This window comes from Ruditapes philippinarum, unplaced genomic scaffold (genome assembly GCF_026571515.1).
Source record: "Ruditapes philippinarum isolate M1 unplaced genomic scaffold, ASM2657151v2 ctg2885_1_1_1_1, whole genome shotgun sequence".
Taxonomy (NCBI): domain Eukaryota; kingdom Metazoa; phylum Mollusca; class Bivalvia; order Venerida; family Veneridae; genus Ruditapes; species Ruditapes philippinarum.
Window position 1 is genome coordinate 101920 of NW_026854687.1, and position 20332 is coordinate 122251.

A 20332-nucleotide genomic window follows, 5' to 3' on the forward strand; every position below is an offset into this window, starting at 1 on the left:
CGGGAACGGGTATTATGATTAAACAAGATAATATTTATAAATAGTATTTAATTGACAGCATGTATTTCAGTATAACTAAATGTATGGTTATGGGTTAAATGTGCTTTTACACTCAAATAAGGAAAAAATTATAAATCTTGCCATTGATATTATATAATGGACACAAATTATCTGATTTAATTCTTGGTTATACTAAAGAACGTAGATTTTTGATAACTTGTTCAATAAATACGTGTCATGCTTGAGCCGTATTGTTGCGTTTCTATCTGCAAATCTAGCGTGCCAAGGTGTAAAAGCATGTTACTTGCTATAAACAACTTAATTACTGTGATAAATGGATGGCTAGGACCTTAATGTGTACATGTAGCTATAAACAAAGAGTTTTATATAAGATAAAGAAGGGAAAACATTGAGTTCCACTCTACTTTGTGAATAACGTCTGCAAGTATAATGGGACTGAAAATATATTGGTTCACATGACCATCGTAAGTAGACAATGTGTTGCGTGCAAGACGCATGTCTCATGGTCGTATTTTGAAGACAAAGGCCAAATATCGTCATGCTTATAACTTTGTTATATTGTTAATATATTTGGTGTATGTCAACACAACCGAGACTATGTGGTTAATGCAAAACCCATGTCCACATCCTTAATGTCAATGCCATTTTTGGAGATCAAAGTATATATTTTGTTTGACAAATACTCTATTTTGGATGATTTATGTCAAATTAATTGCTCTTTATCTCTGAGAGATTGTGTGTCATGTGAAAAACCTTAATCTTCAACTTCACTGTCAATGTGACTTTGAGTCAAATTGTGTTTGTCTTTTATCATCTTTAGTTTTTAATATTTTCAATGATGTATTATCAATAAATGTTGCAGATGTGTCTCTCGCGGAACACCAAGGTCAAGGTGGTACTTAGGGTAAAAATGTCATGTTGTGGAAACGTCCGTGTTCTATCATAAGTATAGAGGTCTCAGAACAGAAAATTAACCCAACTATTATTGTGTTTGGCCTACTAAAAAAATTCAAATATCTAATGAATACAATTTGTGCTCAACTGGTGAATAAAACAGCTAAGTTCTTTTATTTGGCAAGTCATAAACGTGAGTCATTACACTAACGTGTCATTTCACTATACATGTATTTTTAAAGACAAGTGTTAGAACGAAAAAATACCGATTAAATTTATTTCATTTAACTACCTTTTACTCTTTATCAATATATACATAGCAATATAGAAAAACATATATAATACTTAAACAATGCACAAGTATATCTTTTCTCTTATTAATGTATTTTAACTTCATATGCTACAATTTAAATATAGTTTATAAAAACTAAAGTAGACTATTTTACTGATCAAAATAAATGTCTTATAAACATGCTATGGTTAATACATGTTGCATCAAATAATCAAATAAAATACATCTGAAATAAATATAATGTTTATAATTTAACAGTTGGATAACATACGAGTACATGTGTGTTTATTTAAAGGGTATAAAACTATAAACTTTACAACATGTATCAACTATGATTTATATAGCTTTATACACTTTAATAAAATTCTTGTCATGAATTATGCGTATTTATATAGTTTGTTAATGTAAACTGAATTGGTGGTAGGTAACAGCAACGAAAATGATAAGGTCATTCAAGCAAATTGTCTTACAACGTGATAATTGACGTCAATTACTATTGCAGATATTTGAATATCTGCTTGATTGTCATGAAATGGTACTCTTTTTTATTTTGTTCCGAAAAGGAGGTACCTGTACGTGTTACGTTGCTACTTAGCTCCTATTGACATGCTATTTATCGGATACCATGTCTTTGTAAGGAACATAAGGTTAATAAGCGGTTAAGATAGAATTATTATTTTACAAAATACTCTTCACCAGTTCTCACGATGATTGTGTATCATGTATGTATTTCAGAATTTAATGATGGTCTAGTATGGGGAAAGACAGGTATTCCGAATGGTCTCAGAGAAGTTAGAAAATTTGGTTGCGTATCATTGGAAACAAGAGGAGTTATGCAATGTGATGATAGTGTCATTAGAGAATGTCCATTTACCAGTTACTTAGACATGGGAGAAGAATTAAGATTTACAACTACACTTTATAAACAATACCATATCAAATCATTTGATAAGGACATTCCATTTTGTAAACAAGGAGATTCTGGAGCTCTTGTGTTTATGGAGGATAATACTGGAGAGGAAACAACTCTAAGATGTATTGGTATGGTTGTTGCAGTTTCTGAAGATAACACGGGTTATGTTACCCCAATAACTGCTATACTTGATGAACTAAAGGTAAAACAATTTAAACCATTCACAACACATTCAACAATCAGTACATTATTGGAACAAATGAGAGGAATGTTTGAAACACATTCCGATAGATTTGATGAACGGTTCAGACAATTGGAAGAACGCATTTCTGGTATCGAAACTGCAATGAACACCAACAACTAAACGGTTGCCAGAAATACAAGTAAATGAAATGAAATAATGACTGTCCAAAAGTTTGTGAACATTATTTAAGCTATAAAAAAGTAAACTTCTTTTTAATTAATTAAACAAACTAAAGCATGTTTCAATATATACTAGAATTAAGAGTATCGGTATATTATGTAGCACGCCTTAATTGTGCACCTGAGTAGAACCACCGACGTTCCGTAATCTAGCTGGATAGCTTCCTCAAATGAAAGACTCCAAAGTCCCTGTCGGGATTCGAACCCGCAGCGGTGAGGGGCAGGTGGTTTGATGTCAACAAACTTAACCACCGGCAACGGACGCCCCTAATATTATAATCATAATTATTATTTGAAGATGAAAATTTTACACAATACATGTGTCTAGATTATATACAAACTACTCATAGTCATGAAGATGCTTTCAATATGACACTATTGGTCGGTGTAGACAAAGTCACTCGGGAGGAACTGTTATACGAAGGATGGAGTTCTTATGATAACTTGTTTGGAGTTCTTATGATAACTGTCACGAAGGTGTTGGAAAAAGTTACGAATTTCTGTGGAAAACTTTTCTATATACATGGAGAACTCACGTAAAAAAATTGTCATTTTTACCTTTAAATGGGGATTTTGAGGTGCTTTATCAAACTTTGATAATTAAACTTGCCGTCAGATTGTATTATGTTTCAGAAAAACTTTTAAATCCATTTTTCATCGCGTTTTTAAAAACAAATCTGGTTGTTTTGAGTAAAATTTCCAAATAACTTGTTCATTCGAACATATTGACCTTTTCATTTGTGATCTTCTTCGTTTCTTTACTTAATTGGCTAATTATAATGAAGAGTTGCAAACATTAAGCCCAGGCTAATAAGTTTATACCCGATTTGTCAAATGTCACGGAGTTCTTGTGATAACTCAAAATATGTCCTGAAGTTCTTATGAAAACTTTTGTTACTGCCAGTGATTTGCTTATGCTTAATAACGGCACGTTTAAGCTATTTTATCAGTGTGTAAATCATTATGAGCATAGTACTTTTTTGTTCATTTTATTGGAATGACTGAAAACATACTTGATGTAGAGCATTGACTTACAGGAAAAAATGCTTTGAATTTAATACTCAAGCATGATATCTTCATGTATACATTATTCCTGGTAGTTTAAGAGAACATTAAGTAACTGTGATATCGGTCGGCCGAAATAAATTACATGTAAATTGTTTGCAGCAAATAGGAAGTAATATGCACTACCTATCTAATTTGAGGTGGGTGTCATATTTTTGTATTCAACAGATATGTTAATTTCAAAAAGAGGTCAAGTTTTAGTTATAGAAACGTATAAAGTTCTATGACAATGATTTGACAATAGAAAGTAAGTCTTAAATAATAGATGTGAGTCACCTTTAGGTTCATGCCGTTTATTGGCCTTGTTCCTTTCTCTATTAAATCCAATGTAGCATCACGTGACCTACAGAAATCTTCATATACAGAAAATTATTGGATTCATCATTCTTATTAAAGTTGGAGTCATTTGGACATTCCCTTTATATAACCCTTATTGATAACAAAAATATATTGTCGAACTTCTTTCGCTCGATAAAGTCTAGGGCACGTACAAATCTGTTGAAGAGATCGGAAGTGATCGGTTGATTTTTTTATGTATAAATAGATCATAAATTTCGGTTGCATAGGTGTTTAGGGTATCCCGGTTATATACTTGTTGTTTATGGTATAAAATGATACAAATTACTTAGCCGCTTCTTGAGGGAAGCCCAACTATATAGTGTCTGCTTAAGAAAGTCGGTCGCTTAAAGCATGGAACTGAGGAAAAAGTGAAAAAAATTTACAATTTTTGCTTGGCGGTTTAAGTCATTTTACTGCTGAATACAAGTGACCGCTGATTCAGGTTTTCCTGAAGATAGCCTATCACCTGTTATCTTTTGTAGACTGTACACAAAGCAGTTTTATATTAAATCTATTCTTAAAAGATTTAGGGCTTTCTGACAGCCAAATCCTGAAAAAAATGACAGTTACCTAAAAAATTACGAAACAAAATTATTTACACACCAAGCTACTTCGTGTCAGTTATCATAACAACGTTAAGCAAGTTATCAGAAGAACTCTATGACCTTCGTGTAACAGTTCCTCCCCCGTGAAAGAGTCCCTCTGTTGATTTACTTATGTGAATCGCTCGCATGCCTTAATCGCTCACGAAATATACCCTTTAACAGACCATACCCAGTATTGATTTTGTATTTGTCATATTTTGTGGATTTAAAATTGTGATAACAACTACAAAAAATATTTCTGTTGACACATTCACAGGAGTTATTGGGCCTCTACCGGTTTACTTAAGAGGACTTTAGGCTAACCCTCCGTCCGTGAGTCTGCCCGTCCGTACAAACCCAGAGGTACTTGTGTGACTTGGAGAACAATGGGTAACAGTAAATTATCTTTGATCCTATTTATGTCCCATAGTATAGCCTGTGGCATAGTATTCTTCTACAAAAGTGATAATGGGACTGCGCAAGGGTCAGTTTTCTACCGTTACCTTTTAAAAAGTATCTGCTGAGCGATTAAGGTTTATTATGAAACCCTTGCAATTAATTATTATCGTGAGGTACTTCAAGGTTTTTTTTTGTTGTTTTTTTTCTTCTTTGTAAAATTGTTATACGATATATTATGTGTCTTTATTGGATTATTATTGTAAACTGTCATTCATATATAAAAACATTCATTGTTTGATTGTCTTTAGGATTTGTAAGATTTGTTTTGTAAAGTGTCAAAGTGAAACATACTTTATGGCTTTTTTGATGATTAAAAAAAGTAAAAATGTGACATTTTATTCAAAGGCAGTGCAAGTTTTCTAACCCAAAAGTTCAGTAGTAAAAAAATAGTGTTTTTATACTGTATGTAAACAAATCATCAACTTAAAATGGGGATTAGAATATAATATATCTTTATACACATATGGCAATGCTGACCTTTGAAAAAGTATATAAAAACTTGCTAATTAAGCTTTAGTCATAATAGAATTAACAGAATTTCTTTCATTAATTTATTGTAAGCACACAATATGAAAACAACTGATTTAAGAATATAGAAAAATAATGATGATCTTCTTTCCTTGTTTTATTAAATTAAATTATTTTTTAATCTTGTCCATTCGAAACTTGTTATCTAATGAATGATTGGTATGGCTATAAAATCATAATTGGTATGAGTAAAGCATCATCATTATAAGTGAATTTCGTTATGTACAGGTTTACTATTTTGGTCATTTTTTTCTTAGCTGATACACTTTATTTATTTCACAATATAAAGAATAGAGTTGAAATGATTATTTTTTTCCTTCTTTTTTATTTTGACTATACACATATTCATTCGAAACTCGTTATCTTACTATAGTAAAATTGGTCTACAAAGGTCATTAAATCATTTTTCTTTGTCTTTTGTCTATCATTGTACCTCCATGATTGCATCAGATTAAGTTAACATAATAAAATACACAAAACATTCTATGTTTAAAACTATTATAATATCATTAAATTTGATATCTTTATCTTGATGAAAGCAACACATATCATTTGCAAAACTGTCCTAGGTAAAAATTGATTACATACATATTGTTGGCTTTTTGTCACTGTTTAATATTGTGTTGTTTCTTTTGTGTATAAAAAGTACTTGTTAAAAAAACTCATTAATGTTAAAGGGCAGTCTTTTTCTGTCATAGTTGTTTTAGCTGTTACACAATTATATTAATTTCAATATATAAAGAATAAGGCTCAAATGATGACTTCTTTCATCTTTTTAATTAAGATTTTACACTTATTCATTTTAAAACTTGTTATTTAATGAGAGAGTAATTGTTCAACAATGATTACTAAATCATTGTTTAAGTCGTTTGTCTGTCGTTTGTACGAGGAGTATTCAATAATTAGTGTCGGGGCTATAGTAAAATGAAAACTTTTAAAGCAACTACGAATTTTATTTTTTTTAAACCTTCAAAGTAATCTACTTAGATTACTTTGAACAATATACAGAGTTTCAACGTTTGATCCAATTTTGAAATGCTTTTTCATAGTCTTCTTGAGGTATACCCCTACACAACTGATGTAATGCTGAACCAAGTACATTTCTGGTCCTGTAACGGCCACCCTGAAGGTTTTTCTTTAATCTTTTCTTTAATCTTGGAAACAGGAATAAATCGCAGGGTGCCAAATCTGGCGAGTATGGTGAGTGATTAAGCACAGTTACACGTCTGCACTCCAATAATTTCTTAACAATGTCTGCCTTGTGTGGAGTAGCGTTATCATGGAGTACATACAGACCTCTCATACAAGTATTTGGACGACATTTGCGATAAAATTTGTCAGTTTTGTTTAACACTATTCGTTTGTAAAACTTTGCAGTAACGGTACGACCTTTTTGAATAGGAACTTGTGTCACTAAACCATGTATACCAAAGAACATGGCATACATAACCTTCTTTGTGCTAGTCATTATTTTAGCTATACAGGGCCTACGGGTATGTTTGGTGGCCCATATCGTATTATTAACCTTCCGTGTGGGCTCAAAAAAGTGGAACTAGCTTTCGTCACCAGTTACAATGTTAGAAAAATTACGATCGTTATATTTGGGACACATCTTCAATAATTTCTTGGAACATTTTACACGCTCCTGCTTTTGCTTTTCAGTCAATAAATGTGGTATCCGTCAGGCTGCAATCTTTGTTACTTTGAGGTGCTTCTTTAGAATCGTAAATGTACTTTCCGTTAAAATGCCAGTTTACTAAGCTATTTCAGAATCTGTCTATCGAGCTTCTTTGTTTATGAGTTTTTGCACTTTTTAATGTTGTTTTTGTTTACCACTGTGTGTTTTCTACCCCTACCTTCGTTTAGTGACGCCGTACCACTTTTAAACTTAACAATCCATCTTTAAACTGTCCTTTCACTAACCACAGATGGTTCATAAATACGACAAAGTTCTTTATGATTGGCTGCAACACTTAACCCAGATGTCATACGCGCTTTGATGTAAGCTCGAATTTCAACATTATTTTCTGAATCTTTTCCAGCCATTTTTATACGCAGTTGATCGAATATTCAACTTTCAACACTAAATTTCTTAAAACGTGTGTGTATTGGGAAACATGTATGATACACCGTTGGAAAGATAAAGAGTTGAAGCGTATCATAATGTAGCTTTGCACGCGATTCACGCACGAAATATACGTAGAGAAAAATGAGGCTAAATGTTGAATTCTCCTGGTACTTCCATATTTTTTACTGATTAAGTTAACACAATCAAATACAAAAAAACATTGTATGTTTAAAAATAATATATTATCATAATACTTGATGTCTTTGTCTTGAGAAAATCAATAAATATCATTTGCTTAACTATCTTATGTATAGATGTGTCATATAAATGTTATGGTTTTTTTTGTATCTGAATATAATCATGCTTTTATGTTACGAGCAAAACTGGCTTAATGGGTGTGAGAGTGTGCGTGTATGTGTCCATGTGCATGCGTGCGTGTGTAAATATATGATTATGATGTTTTGTTTGATTATTTTACGACATGATGGATCTTTATTTGTATATTCAACAATATATTTTTGTCTCTTACGCTTTTTTAGCTCACCAGAGCCGAAGGTTCAGGGCCAGCTATTAGTATCAAAGGGGGATGCTCCGGCGTCCGTCGTCCGTCGTCATGCGTCAACAATCATCTTCTTCTCTGAAACTGCTTGGCAGATTTACTTCAAATTTGGTCTGTAGCATCCTTGTGACAGTCACACTTGAATTTGCTCATGTCATTCCAATTGGCCCCTTTTAGGGGTCAGCAGAGATAAAAATAGAAAAACCTTTAAACATCTTCTTCTACAGAACTAATTGATGGATGATCACCAAACTTTGTCTGTAACATTCTTGGGTAGTCTTTTATCAAGTTTGCTCATATTAATTTGATTGGCCCCTTTTAGGGGTCTCTAGGCTAAAAATAGAAAAACATTTTAACGTCTATTTCTACAGAACTAATGGATGGATGATCACCAAACTTTGTCTGTAGCATTCATAGGTAGTCTTTTATCAAATTTGCTCATATTAATTTGAGTGGCTCCTTTTAGGGGCCACTAAAGCTAAAAATATAAATACCGTTAAATATCTATTTCTAGAGAACTAAGTGATGGATGATCACCAAACTTTGTCTGTAGCATTGTTGGGAAGTGTTTCAATCAAGTTTGCTAATATTATTTTGATTGGCCCCTTTTAGGGGCAGACAAAGCTAAAAATAGAAATACTTTTAAATGTCCATTTCTACAGAACTAATTGATGGATGATCACCAAACTTTGTCTGTAGCATTCTTGGATAATCTTTTATCAAGTTTGCTCACATTAATTTGAGTGGCTCCTTTTAGGGGTCACTAAAGCTAAAAATAGAAAAACCTTTAAATATCTCTTACTTCAGCACCAATTGATGGATGATTACCAAACTTTGTCTGTAGCATTCTTGGGTAGTCTTTTATCATGTTCGCTTATATTAATTTGATTAGCCCCTTTTAGGGTCCACTAAAGCTAAAAATAGAAAAAAACCTTCAAACATCATTTCCTAAACAATTGATAGATGATCAACAAACTTTGTAGCATTCTTAGGTAGTCTTTTATCAAGTTTGCTCATATTAATTTGATTAGCCCCGTTTAAGCTAAAGCTTAAATGCCCCAGGTCATGGCATTTCTTCAAATTATTGTTTTAACATATTCTAGGCTTAAGTTTAATATGAGAATACATTGACATTCCAACACTGAAAAGCAGTTGTTTCTGGTGAGCGACTCAGGGCCATTATGGCCCTCTTGTATATAAGATCAGCTACTGTTCTTGAACGTAAGCTTCAGATTGAATTGAACTGAGTATGAAAATTTGTACTTTTAATGTAAGAGGTTTGGGAAATTATATGAAAAGAAAGCAATTTTTTTAATTGGCTAAATTTACAAAAGTATGATAAATGTCTTTTACAAGAAACGCATTAAACACAAATCAATATCTTAAATGGACATCAGAATGGGATGGACGGGCTTTTTACAGTGGAAATACTAATAATAGTGCTGGCGTATGCATCTTAATTAACAGCAAATTCGATTGCAAAAACAAAACATATACAGAAATAGTTTGTGGTAGATTAATAGCAATTGAGTTTGAACAGACAATGAAAATTAATAACAGTCTACTTAAATATGAATACCAAAACGTTATACGAAATATTATTGGAGAAACCGCTATGATAAATGCAGGTGCAAATCCAAATACAATGTGGGAAATAATGAAAGGAAATATTAGAAACGAAACTATAAAGTTTGCAAGTAAAACCAAACAAAATGATGACAAAAAGGAAAAAGAAATAAATTTAACATTAATTAACATGGAACAAACATTGAGTTCTTGTTCCTTAAACAGTAATATTAAAAAAATAAAGTCAGAAATAGAAATAAAATAAAGAAGAGTTATATGAAATGTACGATAAGAAGATAAATGGAATAATAGAAAGATCAAAAACGTTGAATGTAGAATGTAATGAGAAAAATAGTAAATTGTTTGAAAATTTAGAAAAAAGAAATTCTTAAAAAAAGGTGTTGATTCAAATAGAAGTAAGTGGCCGAATAATCTCAAAACAAAATATAATATTAGAAGAGCAGAAGCGCTTCTACAAACATCTGTATAAAGAGGTTGAACAAAAAACAACTTAATTTAATTTTATGGATCCAACTTTACCTAAAGTAAGTGATAAACAACGGACATCTCTAGATAGCGAACGTACTGTACTCGAAAAACAGCTCTAAAAATATGAATAATAATAAAAGTCCTTGATCAGATGGATAAACAACAGAATTTTATAAAATCTTTTGGAATGATATAAAATATTACTACATTAACTCTATTAAACATTCATTTGAAATAAAAATTTGATTGAACTTCATAACAAAGTATCATCACTCTAGCTGTTACCAAAAAGAAACAAACATACTCTTTTCTTAGAAAGCTGGCGTCCAAAATATTTAAAATATTGACTATAAATAGTACCAAACGTTATAGCAAATAGAATGAAAAAAGTTTAATCTCTAATCATCAGTCAAAATCAATCTGGGTTCATTAAAGATAGATACATTGGAGAAATTATACGGACGATATTTGAAGTATTAGAACAAATGGAAAATTAGGACCAAGATGCACTTTTTTACAGACTTTGAAAAAGCTAGAATCAACCATAACTTCATCTTTCAAGTTTTTGAATTTTTTAATTTTGGTAATACAATAATCCAATGGATAAAACTTTTATACAATGACCCACAAAGCTGTGTTATCACTTACGGACACATGTCAGATTTCTTTAAAATACATAGAGCTGTACGTCAAGGATGCCCATTTTCTCCGTATATATTTAATGTATGCGTCAAACTTCTTTCAAACTGCATATGAAAGCATAAAAAATAAAAGGCAGCAACATAAATGGAATCGAGATTAAAAATGTGTTATTTGCGGATGATGCAAATTTTGTAACTGATTGGTCAAAAGAATCTTTCGAAACATTAATTGCAATACTCGATGATTTCAACAAAATATCAGGCCTAAACTTGAATGAAAAGTAACGTATTAAAAGTAGGCTCAATAAGACACTCCGAAACTAAATACTGCCGAAATCGAAATTTCCAATGGACTTCTGACAATGCAAAATCTTTAGGTATGACATTTTGAACAAACTCTATTTTAAATAGAATTTAGAACTTAAAATTGGTGCTTTTAAAATTTGTTTAAAGCAATGGCAACACCGAAAACTTACACTTTTTTGAAAGGTTACTATCATCAAATCCTTTGCTTTACCAAAACTGATCTATGCTTTATCAGTATTACCTTTACCTAGCTTGAAAATTATAAACACTTTAGAGAAACGTATGTTTGATTTCATCTTTAATAAAATCGATATACATATCTAAATTAGACAGATACAGAGGCAAGTTACTTTTTGAATGCGAAATAAATGACAAAGCTATATAAAGCAAATTTAAAAGGTATCATTTTTTTAGAGATGTAATTTCATAGTGGAACCAAATAAAGTTATACCAAAATGTAACAACCCAAATAAACAAATAATTTGAAATAATATGAAAATAACATCAAATGAAAAATCATTCTACTAAAGTCTTGGTATGAAAAGGGTTTTGTGTATTTGGAACATTTGTTTGACTTTATTATTTATCAATTTTACACTTTTGAAAATTTTAAAACAATTTATCAAATTCCTGATGAAGATTACCTCAAATATCAGACTTAAATAAGAAATATACATTCTGACGTCATTATGTATAGATATCAATCCAGACAACGTCAATATCAATACCCAAAATAAAAATATTTTAGCGTCATTTATTAAAACAAATGAAACTAAAAAATTTCTATATGAACATCAGTTTATTAAAATTTTTAGATTTTTTTCCCCAAAAAAAACTTAAGCATATTTTCATACAATTTGAACCATTTAATTATTGTTTAAAATTGAAAGAAACTTGTAAGTAAAAGATATGGTTAGGATTCCTGTAAGGAAAACGTTTGGATACTTGTAAAAATTATTCTGTAAAAACCCTTCGCAAATTATTTTGCACCTATAAATTTTATTGAATGACAAATTAACAAGATAACATTACTTAAAATAATGCAGAAAATAAGTGGGAAAATATATTTTTGAAAACGAAAATATATGTTGGGAAAGAACATACCAAAACATTCTATCAACAACGATTGACACTAAGTTTAGAAATTTTCAATGTAAATATCTACACAGAATTATTGCTACAAACAAGTCTCCTATAACAAAGCCTTTCTGCCTCGAGTCTTTGTGATTTTTGTGCAATGTATATTGAGTCTATTGAACACCTCTTTGGCAATGTTTTCTTACACGCAACTTACTTTTTTGGAGTGATTTAATAAAACATTTCAAAGAAAAGAATATAATTATAGAAATTAACTTGAAAACAATATCGCACTTAATTACAAACACAGATACACAAAAAGGTGCAAAGAACTTTATTCTTCTGGTGGCAAAATATTACATATATAGTTTCAAAATAGGAAAACGCACACCTAAATGTAACTTATTTTTACATTATTTTCGGAGCAGAATATGTATTGAAAAATGTATTGCATTTAATCGCGATAAACTGGACATTAATTTTCAAAAATGGAATAGAATTTTCCCATATACGAATATATAACATATGAAAATATCTTACTTACATGAAATATAAAACAATTATGTTTAAAAGCAGTCAAAAACTGTCGATGTATCTTCTGTAAATTTTTGTTGTTTTTTCTTGTTGTTTTGTATTTAAATTTCATCCACTTTACTTTCCCTTTTTGTTATTGTTTAAATACTAGTTTACACCAATACGAGTATCGTATATCTGATGGTACCCGAAATGTATGTGTGCTGTTTTGTGTGTGCGTTATGTTCGAAATATGTATAGTTATAAATCCTGTTGGTATTTATGAATTGTAAATGTGGGTGTATGGGTGCGGATGTGTGTGCTTGCGTGTGCGTGTTTGTGTGTGAAAAAAAAAACAAAAAAAAACTCTTTGTGACCATGCTTTTGTATTATCTGGACAGAAGTTAATTATATGTTATGTACACTTTATTACTGTATGAGAGAAAAAAATAAATTTAAAAAAAATGGCGAGGGTGCCCCGCCTTTTCATTTCTTAATCCTTGCGGGCGAAGTTTCATTTATTAAACTTCGCCCGCGCCCCCTCAATCTATCAATTTGCCAAAAAAAAAAATGATTTTTTAGATTTTGTTGCCTTTCCATATATCTTTTTGACACGTGGAGAATGAAATTCTGTCACAGTTGTCTGTCTTTTACCAGTTGATTACAGCTTTTATTAAAGTTATTGAAGAAAATTCAAGACAATATGTTCGATAATATACACATTTAAACATGGTACGAGTTGCACAATGTTCGAATGATTTTGAGGACAAACTGTTTTACAGTGATCTCCCCTTACAGGCCGTAGCGTAACCGGTTTGTTGTATTTTCTTAACGGTTGAGTGAGAACCGCCTCTTTGATTGTGAGCATGGTTTAGGCTTTGTAACTTGTAATTTAATGATTCGACAAGTGATATTGATCAAAGTTATCCTGGTTCCCTAACTTCCCATCTACTTCGGCAACGAAGACTAAATGCTAGCATATGGAGCATAATATAAAATTTAATATGACAATTTAAGGCGGAGCCGAACTTCAACAGAGGCGAAGCAAATGAAGTAAGTGACACTGCCTCGTTTGTCACCTCTCTCAACGGTTAAGATGACAATAGACTGGCTCATTGGCACGTTATTTATTATGTAGATAAAATTAGATAATGATAAAAAGAATATGATATTCAAACATTGCACTATCACTTCAGTTAAACGTTTACTCTAATCCCTTAAAGCTCTGTGACATGTTGTACATCATGCAAGTTATTTTTATTAGAAAATTTAAAAACAGTGTGGTTTTGTTAAAACAAAAAAGAAACACAAAATCAAGTCTCAAATTTCCCCCATTGCTGTATGGACAAATGCATATCTACTAGACGCCGCTTGCAAGCGGCGTCTTATAACACCCAAACCATTAAATATAATGTTCACCAACTTGCTTTTTCGTTCAATTATATCTGCTGAACAATTGTATCATGGCATTTTTATCTGTTTTGAAAACAAATATATTGTATGGATAAATAAGGAATTCTTATAATGTTCTTCCAGCAAAAATTGTAAAATGGATATTCGATCTCACTACATGAAATGATGTTTTTCTTATTTCATTAAAAAATTAATATACTGAAATTTGAAAATACTTGTTTTTGTTTTTCAGCCTCTTTTTAAATATTAAATAAACATCTTTAGAGTACACAGTTACAAGATTTAGTAATCTTTTACTTCATACACTATATATAAACACAGTATACGTACATAGTGTCTTTAAAATGGCGTAATTTTATGAAGGACCAAATTAACTTGACCAGTAATGGGAAGTGCAGCTTTTTATTCTCTTACTCAAATTAAAATGTTCAGTATGAATTTCGTAGATTTCAAAAAAAAATATCTGCAAAAAATATCTGCAATAAAAGTGTTATACCAAAAGATGACTATGCTAGCGACATCGTTTACACAATTTATTGTTGATAATTGTCAAAATGGCAAAACATTACTATTTAACATTAAAAAGTAAAGCATGTTCTATTAGCATTATTATTTTGACAGTGTATTGTCGGGCATTAAACCATACCCATTTTTGTCTGTCTGTCTGTGCGTCCCCACTTCATTCGTGTCCGGACTTTTACTTTGTCATGCATTGAGGGAATTTGAAATATTTTGGCACAAATATCTACCACATCAAGACGATGTGTTGCGTCCAAGAACCACATCCCTACTTCAAAGGTCAAGGTCAAACTATCATTTTGCTGCTGATCGTTCCAAGGCGGCGCCCCTTGTGTTCCTCAGATGTATGTCTATGTTGTTTCATATTGTTTTGGTGACACGTTTGCTTGTGTTCCTTGTTGTTTTTGTCGTCTACGGTAAGTATATTCACGTTTGCCCCCTAGTTTTTATTTCTTTAGTTACACCCCCTTCCCTGGGTTTCCTGTCCCTTTCCCCGTGCCCTTTGACTTTATGGACCTATTATTCAATTATTTATTTGTTTTCTTTAATTCTCTATCAGTTACAAAATATCATTTTAGTGATTGGCCTGTCTTGTGCCCTGTCCTGTTTTTGTTTTGGGTCTGCCTGGGCTCTTTGCCACCGGTTCTTGTTGCTGGGTCGGATGGGGAATGCGTTCATTAAACGCCGCCTTTCCTTGTTTATCTTGTTTATCATATATCACATTATTGCAATTAGAATTTATAGGTACACACAATCGTGTCCGGACTGTAACTTTGTCATGCATTAAATGATTTTAAAATAACTAAGTATAAATGTCTACCACATCAAGACGATGTGTCGCGTCCAAGGATTACGTCCTTACCTCAAAGCTCAAGGTTACACATTTTGAAGTTTCACTTCATCACAATAAGAGTTCATAGGTACACACATTTTTGTCCGGATTGTAACATAATCATGCATCGAAGGGTTTTAGAATAACTTGGCATAAATGTGTACCACATCAAGACGATGTGTCGCGTCCAATAATCACGTCTCTACCTCAAAGGTCAAGGTCGAACTACCATTTTGAAGTTCACATTATCACAATTAGAGTTTATAGATACACGCATTAGTTTGTACAAAAGTTTTCCGAAGAACTATGTGACAGTTATCACAAGAACTCCATCCTACATGTAACAGTTCCTCCCCCATGAATTAAACATTTAAGTATGAAAAAGTATAGTAAGGATAAAAATATTTTGCTGACAAAAAGATCGTATCGTAAATATTGACTTTAAAGCATTTATTCTTAAATATTAACGTAGTAAACATGTATAGATAGTTCAGATTCTATGACAGCCTAGTAGTAATTTGTTCATTGTTGTTTTTTTTTTGCATTTTATCAGAAACATACATAAACTAATTGATACCTAATTTACAAGACTGACAAACTGTTTTAATTAAAAGAAACCCTTCTATCTAAATAGTTTGAAAAGAAGTTGAAATATAAAAGAAATATAAAAGAAAGAAAATCAATTAATTTGTCACATCTGCTTCAAAAATGTAGATAATAGCCAGTCAATTAACATGATCTTATTTGCCTGACTGCAAAGGTCGACCACGGACGATATATCAGGCCATCTTATTTGCCATTTCAGTCAAACCTACCTCAGATAAAAACCTGGAACACAATAGTAAGAATACACAGATCAGATACGGTATTTCGGGATAATCTACACAAGTCAAAGAAACTCAATATTTAACCAAAAGAATTCTTATGCAAGGCGTCATATTTTCTCATGGAAAAAAAACAATGTTTGATGAAACTCACCTGAGACGTGGCGATATTTAATTTGATACATATAAAAATAAGCGTTATGGAAGCCAGTATTGTTTTACTACCATGTTTACAAGAAGACATATTATTTTGTTTATTTTTGACTGTCCCTTCGATATCTGCTGATCGAAATTAAATAACTGTCAGATATATCTAAATTGATATTTCTTCAAGTATTTTGGCTATTTCTACCATTTATGACCAATCCTTGTCTAAAGCAGTTTTGGAAAATTGTTCAGAAATTGCTAAAAAGGGACTGTTTGGTCAAGAAAATGCCCAATCCGAGGCCTTCATTTGAACTAAAATGGATGGAATCAATGCGATGGTCCAAACTTTTGTACTAAAAAGACTAATCTTTCGGCTGATAGAAGATTTCCTTTTATGATTTCAATGATACACATTAAACAATAAAATTAAAACTAGATTCAGTGGTTGCGAATTTTGCAAAAGTTGAAAGGCTCTTCAAAAAAACCTCTCCGAACAACGATTTCGAACGTGATATTCATACACCTTTAAAACGTCTTAACATTGCCAGAGTCTTATAAATAAGAAAAATGTTTTTGCAAATTGCAATGACACAAACAGATACTGTAACTATGATACTGGTTTAACGGTCACTCGTCGTTCAACCAACAGAGGGGTCCGTACTTACTCTCCAATACAGTAAATACAGCTGACTAAACACTATTAAGCAAGCCTTTGCGAGGTTACTACAGCTTATGCGATGTAATATCATAAACAAACAGCGTGTAAAATAACCCTCGCATCATACGATTTTGTCACAAACGTCGTTAATGACAACAACAACAGCAAAAACAAAAATGGTAGAAGCAAATAGGTTTGAGTTGTGCCGTGATAATTACATCAACTGTCTTATATACACTCCAAACTACTTTAATTATATACCATTTTGCACCAAAATGAAAACGAATTCCGGATTTAAATAGTTTATCTTTTGTGCGAATGTTTCTCCAAAACATGAGAATGTCTTTAAAAAACCTATTTTACAGGAATGTTTCATATGACAACAGAGGACTTTTTGTTTTTAATACATATAATTTCTTTTTCATTTTTCCTGATCAATCATTATTATTAGTATATTAGTATTATTATTAGTAGTATTATTTTGAAATTCGACGGTATCATTAATTATATGTTTAATTGTCTGATATAGATAGGCAATATTTCTTTTATTTATTATTATTATCTTTGTTCATGGGAGAATAATAATAAAAACAATCATCATCATCATCATAAACTTATCTTGTTGAAGTGGTTGAGTTAAATGTTAGAACATCAATAACACTTTTATCAATTATCGTATACATCCCCAGTTTTGTATTACAAAATTGGATACTTATAAAAATCTGGGACATATTATTAATTACATTTTTTTTCTTCATCTAGTCTCATCTATATATATACATACAAATAAAACAGAGATATTTAGATCGTTAAAACAATATATATTCTTTACATTAACGAAGAATATTTTTCGTGGGGATTTAGAAGAATAGTGCATTTATTTACTAAGTAGTATTCGTTAAAGTACAGCCAACATTTACATTATCTAAATTTTCTGATATTGGAATAAAAAAAAATGAATCTTGAAGCCTTATTCTACATCATGGCACAAAAAGTGCGCACGCATGTATACATAAATGCACCCTCCAGTTCCTGTAGATGCTAATGCACGAAAAAAAGTGATAAATCCTTCTAAAGTGTCATACTTTACATTTATAGAGTAACATTTTGGAGGCTAGATGTTCCCTTTTTATCCATATAAATAAGTCTCCTGTAAGAATATAGCATTAGTGCCTTTAATTAATGACTAACGGGTAATTTAAGTACTTAAGAACACATCGGGTTTTATTTGACCAGGGTAGGGAGACTGGTTTTTAAAATAAACTATCCTGGGAAGGGTATTTTCAGGAAAAGTGTCTCAAAAAGTTGTATAAGGGATAGCCGTCAAATGGTAAGGGAAGTTTGAAAATACTTGTCGAGAGGGGTGCATTTCGTGAAAATTGACTTCCAAAGGTAGTCTAAGAGGTAGTTATCTTTAAAATAACAGTCCATGGTGGGAAGAGGTGAAGTATGGTCCATATGTTGCACATCGAGTACTCGTAAATGGGAGAGACATACAATTTCATTTGCAGGACGGGGTATTTTTTCGGGGAAAGTGCTTGGGTGAAAATGCTTGTCCAAACGGAGTATTATAAGTTGATAATATTGATGATGATGGAAAAATTATGTTGATTGCAATGATGATGATTCATGATTGTGGTAATGAGCAAGGAATATTTTTGTGATGATTATTATGAAGATTGTGATGATGAGCTGACGTGTGTTGATTGCAATGATGGTGATTATGTAAAAGATGTTAATGATGAGCAGAATATCATGATGATGGTTGTGATGATGGTAAACATGGCAAATGATCATCTTAATCAATTAAAATTAATTTAATCGATGATGTTATATTTTCGATCCTTGAAGATCGTTCAGCACGACATTATTGTTGTGCGTGTGGTATTTTTAGTTTCAACTTTTCGGTATTTTCTAGCCGGGTGGTTCCAATATTCCTACTTGAATAATGTTGAATCACCCTTAGGATATGTTGCCTGCTTTTTAAATTTGTCTTTTGACGTCTTATCTGCGATACGCATGATCCCCTTTCAAAATTCCATTTTATTTAGTTCCGCCCATTGTTTTCTCGTTTAGGGCACACGCTTTTTATTACTTTGGGACCATACGCCGCTTTTCATGGAATGGCACGGAAGTGTCACATTGAAGGTTCCATGATAACCGCCGTATGAACACATCTGCGGATGTTTCTAAATTCAAAATTTTACTAATTCATGTTTAAATGTTGAATTCTGCTTAAGCCGGTGCTAGGGGGCGTGAACGGTAACTTGCACTTTCCAGTACCGTCCATCAACAGGCTCAATCAAACCGAGCCTGCAACATTTTCAATTTTGCCGTGTTGGGCTTTCTTTAGGGATTCTGTATTTATCTATTTTAATATTACAAGAGCCATCATCTGGTGGGGGGGGGGGGGGCAACACTACATTTTTTTCACTATTTTTAACAGAAAACAAATAAAGCGTTTAAATCCCTTTTTTAAAAAAAAAATAGGGAAAAGAAAATTATGTTTTTCCTTTTTTTAATTTTCTGTCTAGTCAAACATGTTGCTTGGTAGTTTCATACAATAATATTTAAATTTATTTCCTTTACAAAATAGATAAAAACAGAATCCCTAAAGAAAGCCCAACAGGGAAAATTGAAAATGTTGCAGGCTCGGTTTGATTGAGCCTGTTCATGGTCGGTACTGGAAAGTGCAAGTTACCGTCCACGCCCCCTAGCACCGGCTTAAGCAGAATTCAACATTTATGCAAGAAATGGTAAAATTTTGAATTTAGAAACATTCGCAGATGTGTGTAAGTCTATATAAATCAAATGACCATTGGGCGGGAAAATATTAACCGCAGGGCTACGATTATCAGTTTTGTAGAGGTCCTCAAAGTTATGCTACATACTTAAATTCTAAACTCTTATATATTCACACCAGAAGACTTTTTTCTATATTTAGTGTATAAAATCGGAATGCTCTCTTGGGCGGGCTAAATATTGACCCAATGGACATTATAATTACCAGTTTTGTTGAGCCAAACAGGGCAACTCTATATGCAAGTTATATTTCTGCCAAAAAGTTGTTTTTTTCTTTCAGTTCAAAATATACATTTCTGCCAAAAAGTTTTTTCTTTTCTTTCAGTTCAAAATATACACTAAATTTTGAAATTTATATTTCGTTTTAAGGTCTGTGTCTTTTTAACCGATGGAAGGAAAC

At 31.8% G+C, this 20332-nt stretch overlaps 1 protein-coding gene across 1 annotated transcript in view; it reads left to right on the forward strand.

The window, feature by feature from the left end:
* Positions 1 to 11261, forward strand: part of LOC132740753 (uncharacterized) — a 66721-nt gene extending 55460 nt beyond the window's left edge. The window contains exon 7 of the mRNA XM_060728724.1: positions 1943 to 11261. Within this exon, the coding sequence (XP_060584707.1) occupies positions 1943 to 2484 (542 nt within the window). The 3' untranslated portion in view covers positions 2485 to 11261. The remainder of the gene's footprint in view (positions 1 to 1942) is intronic.
* The last annotated feature ends 9071 nt before the right edge of the window (positions 11262 to 20332 follow it).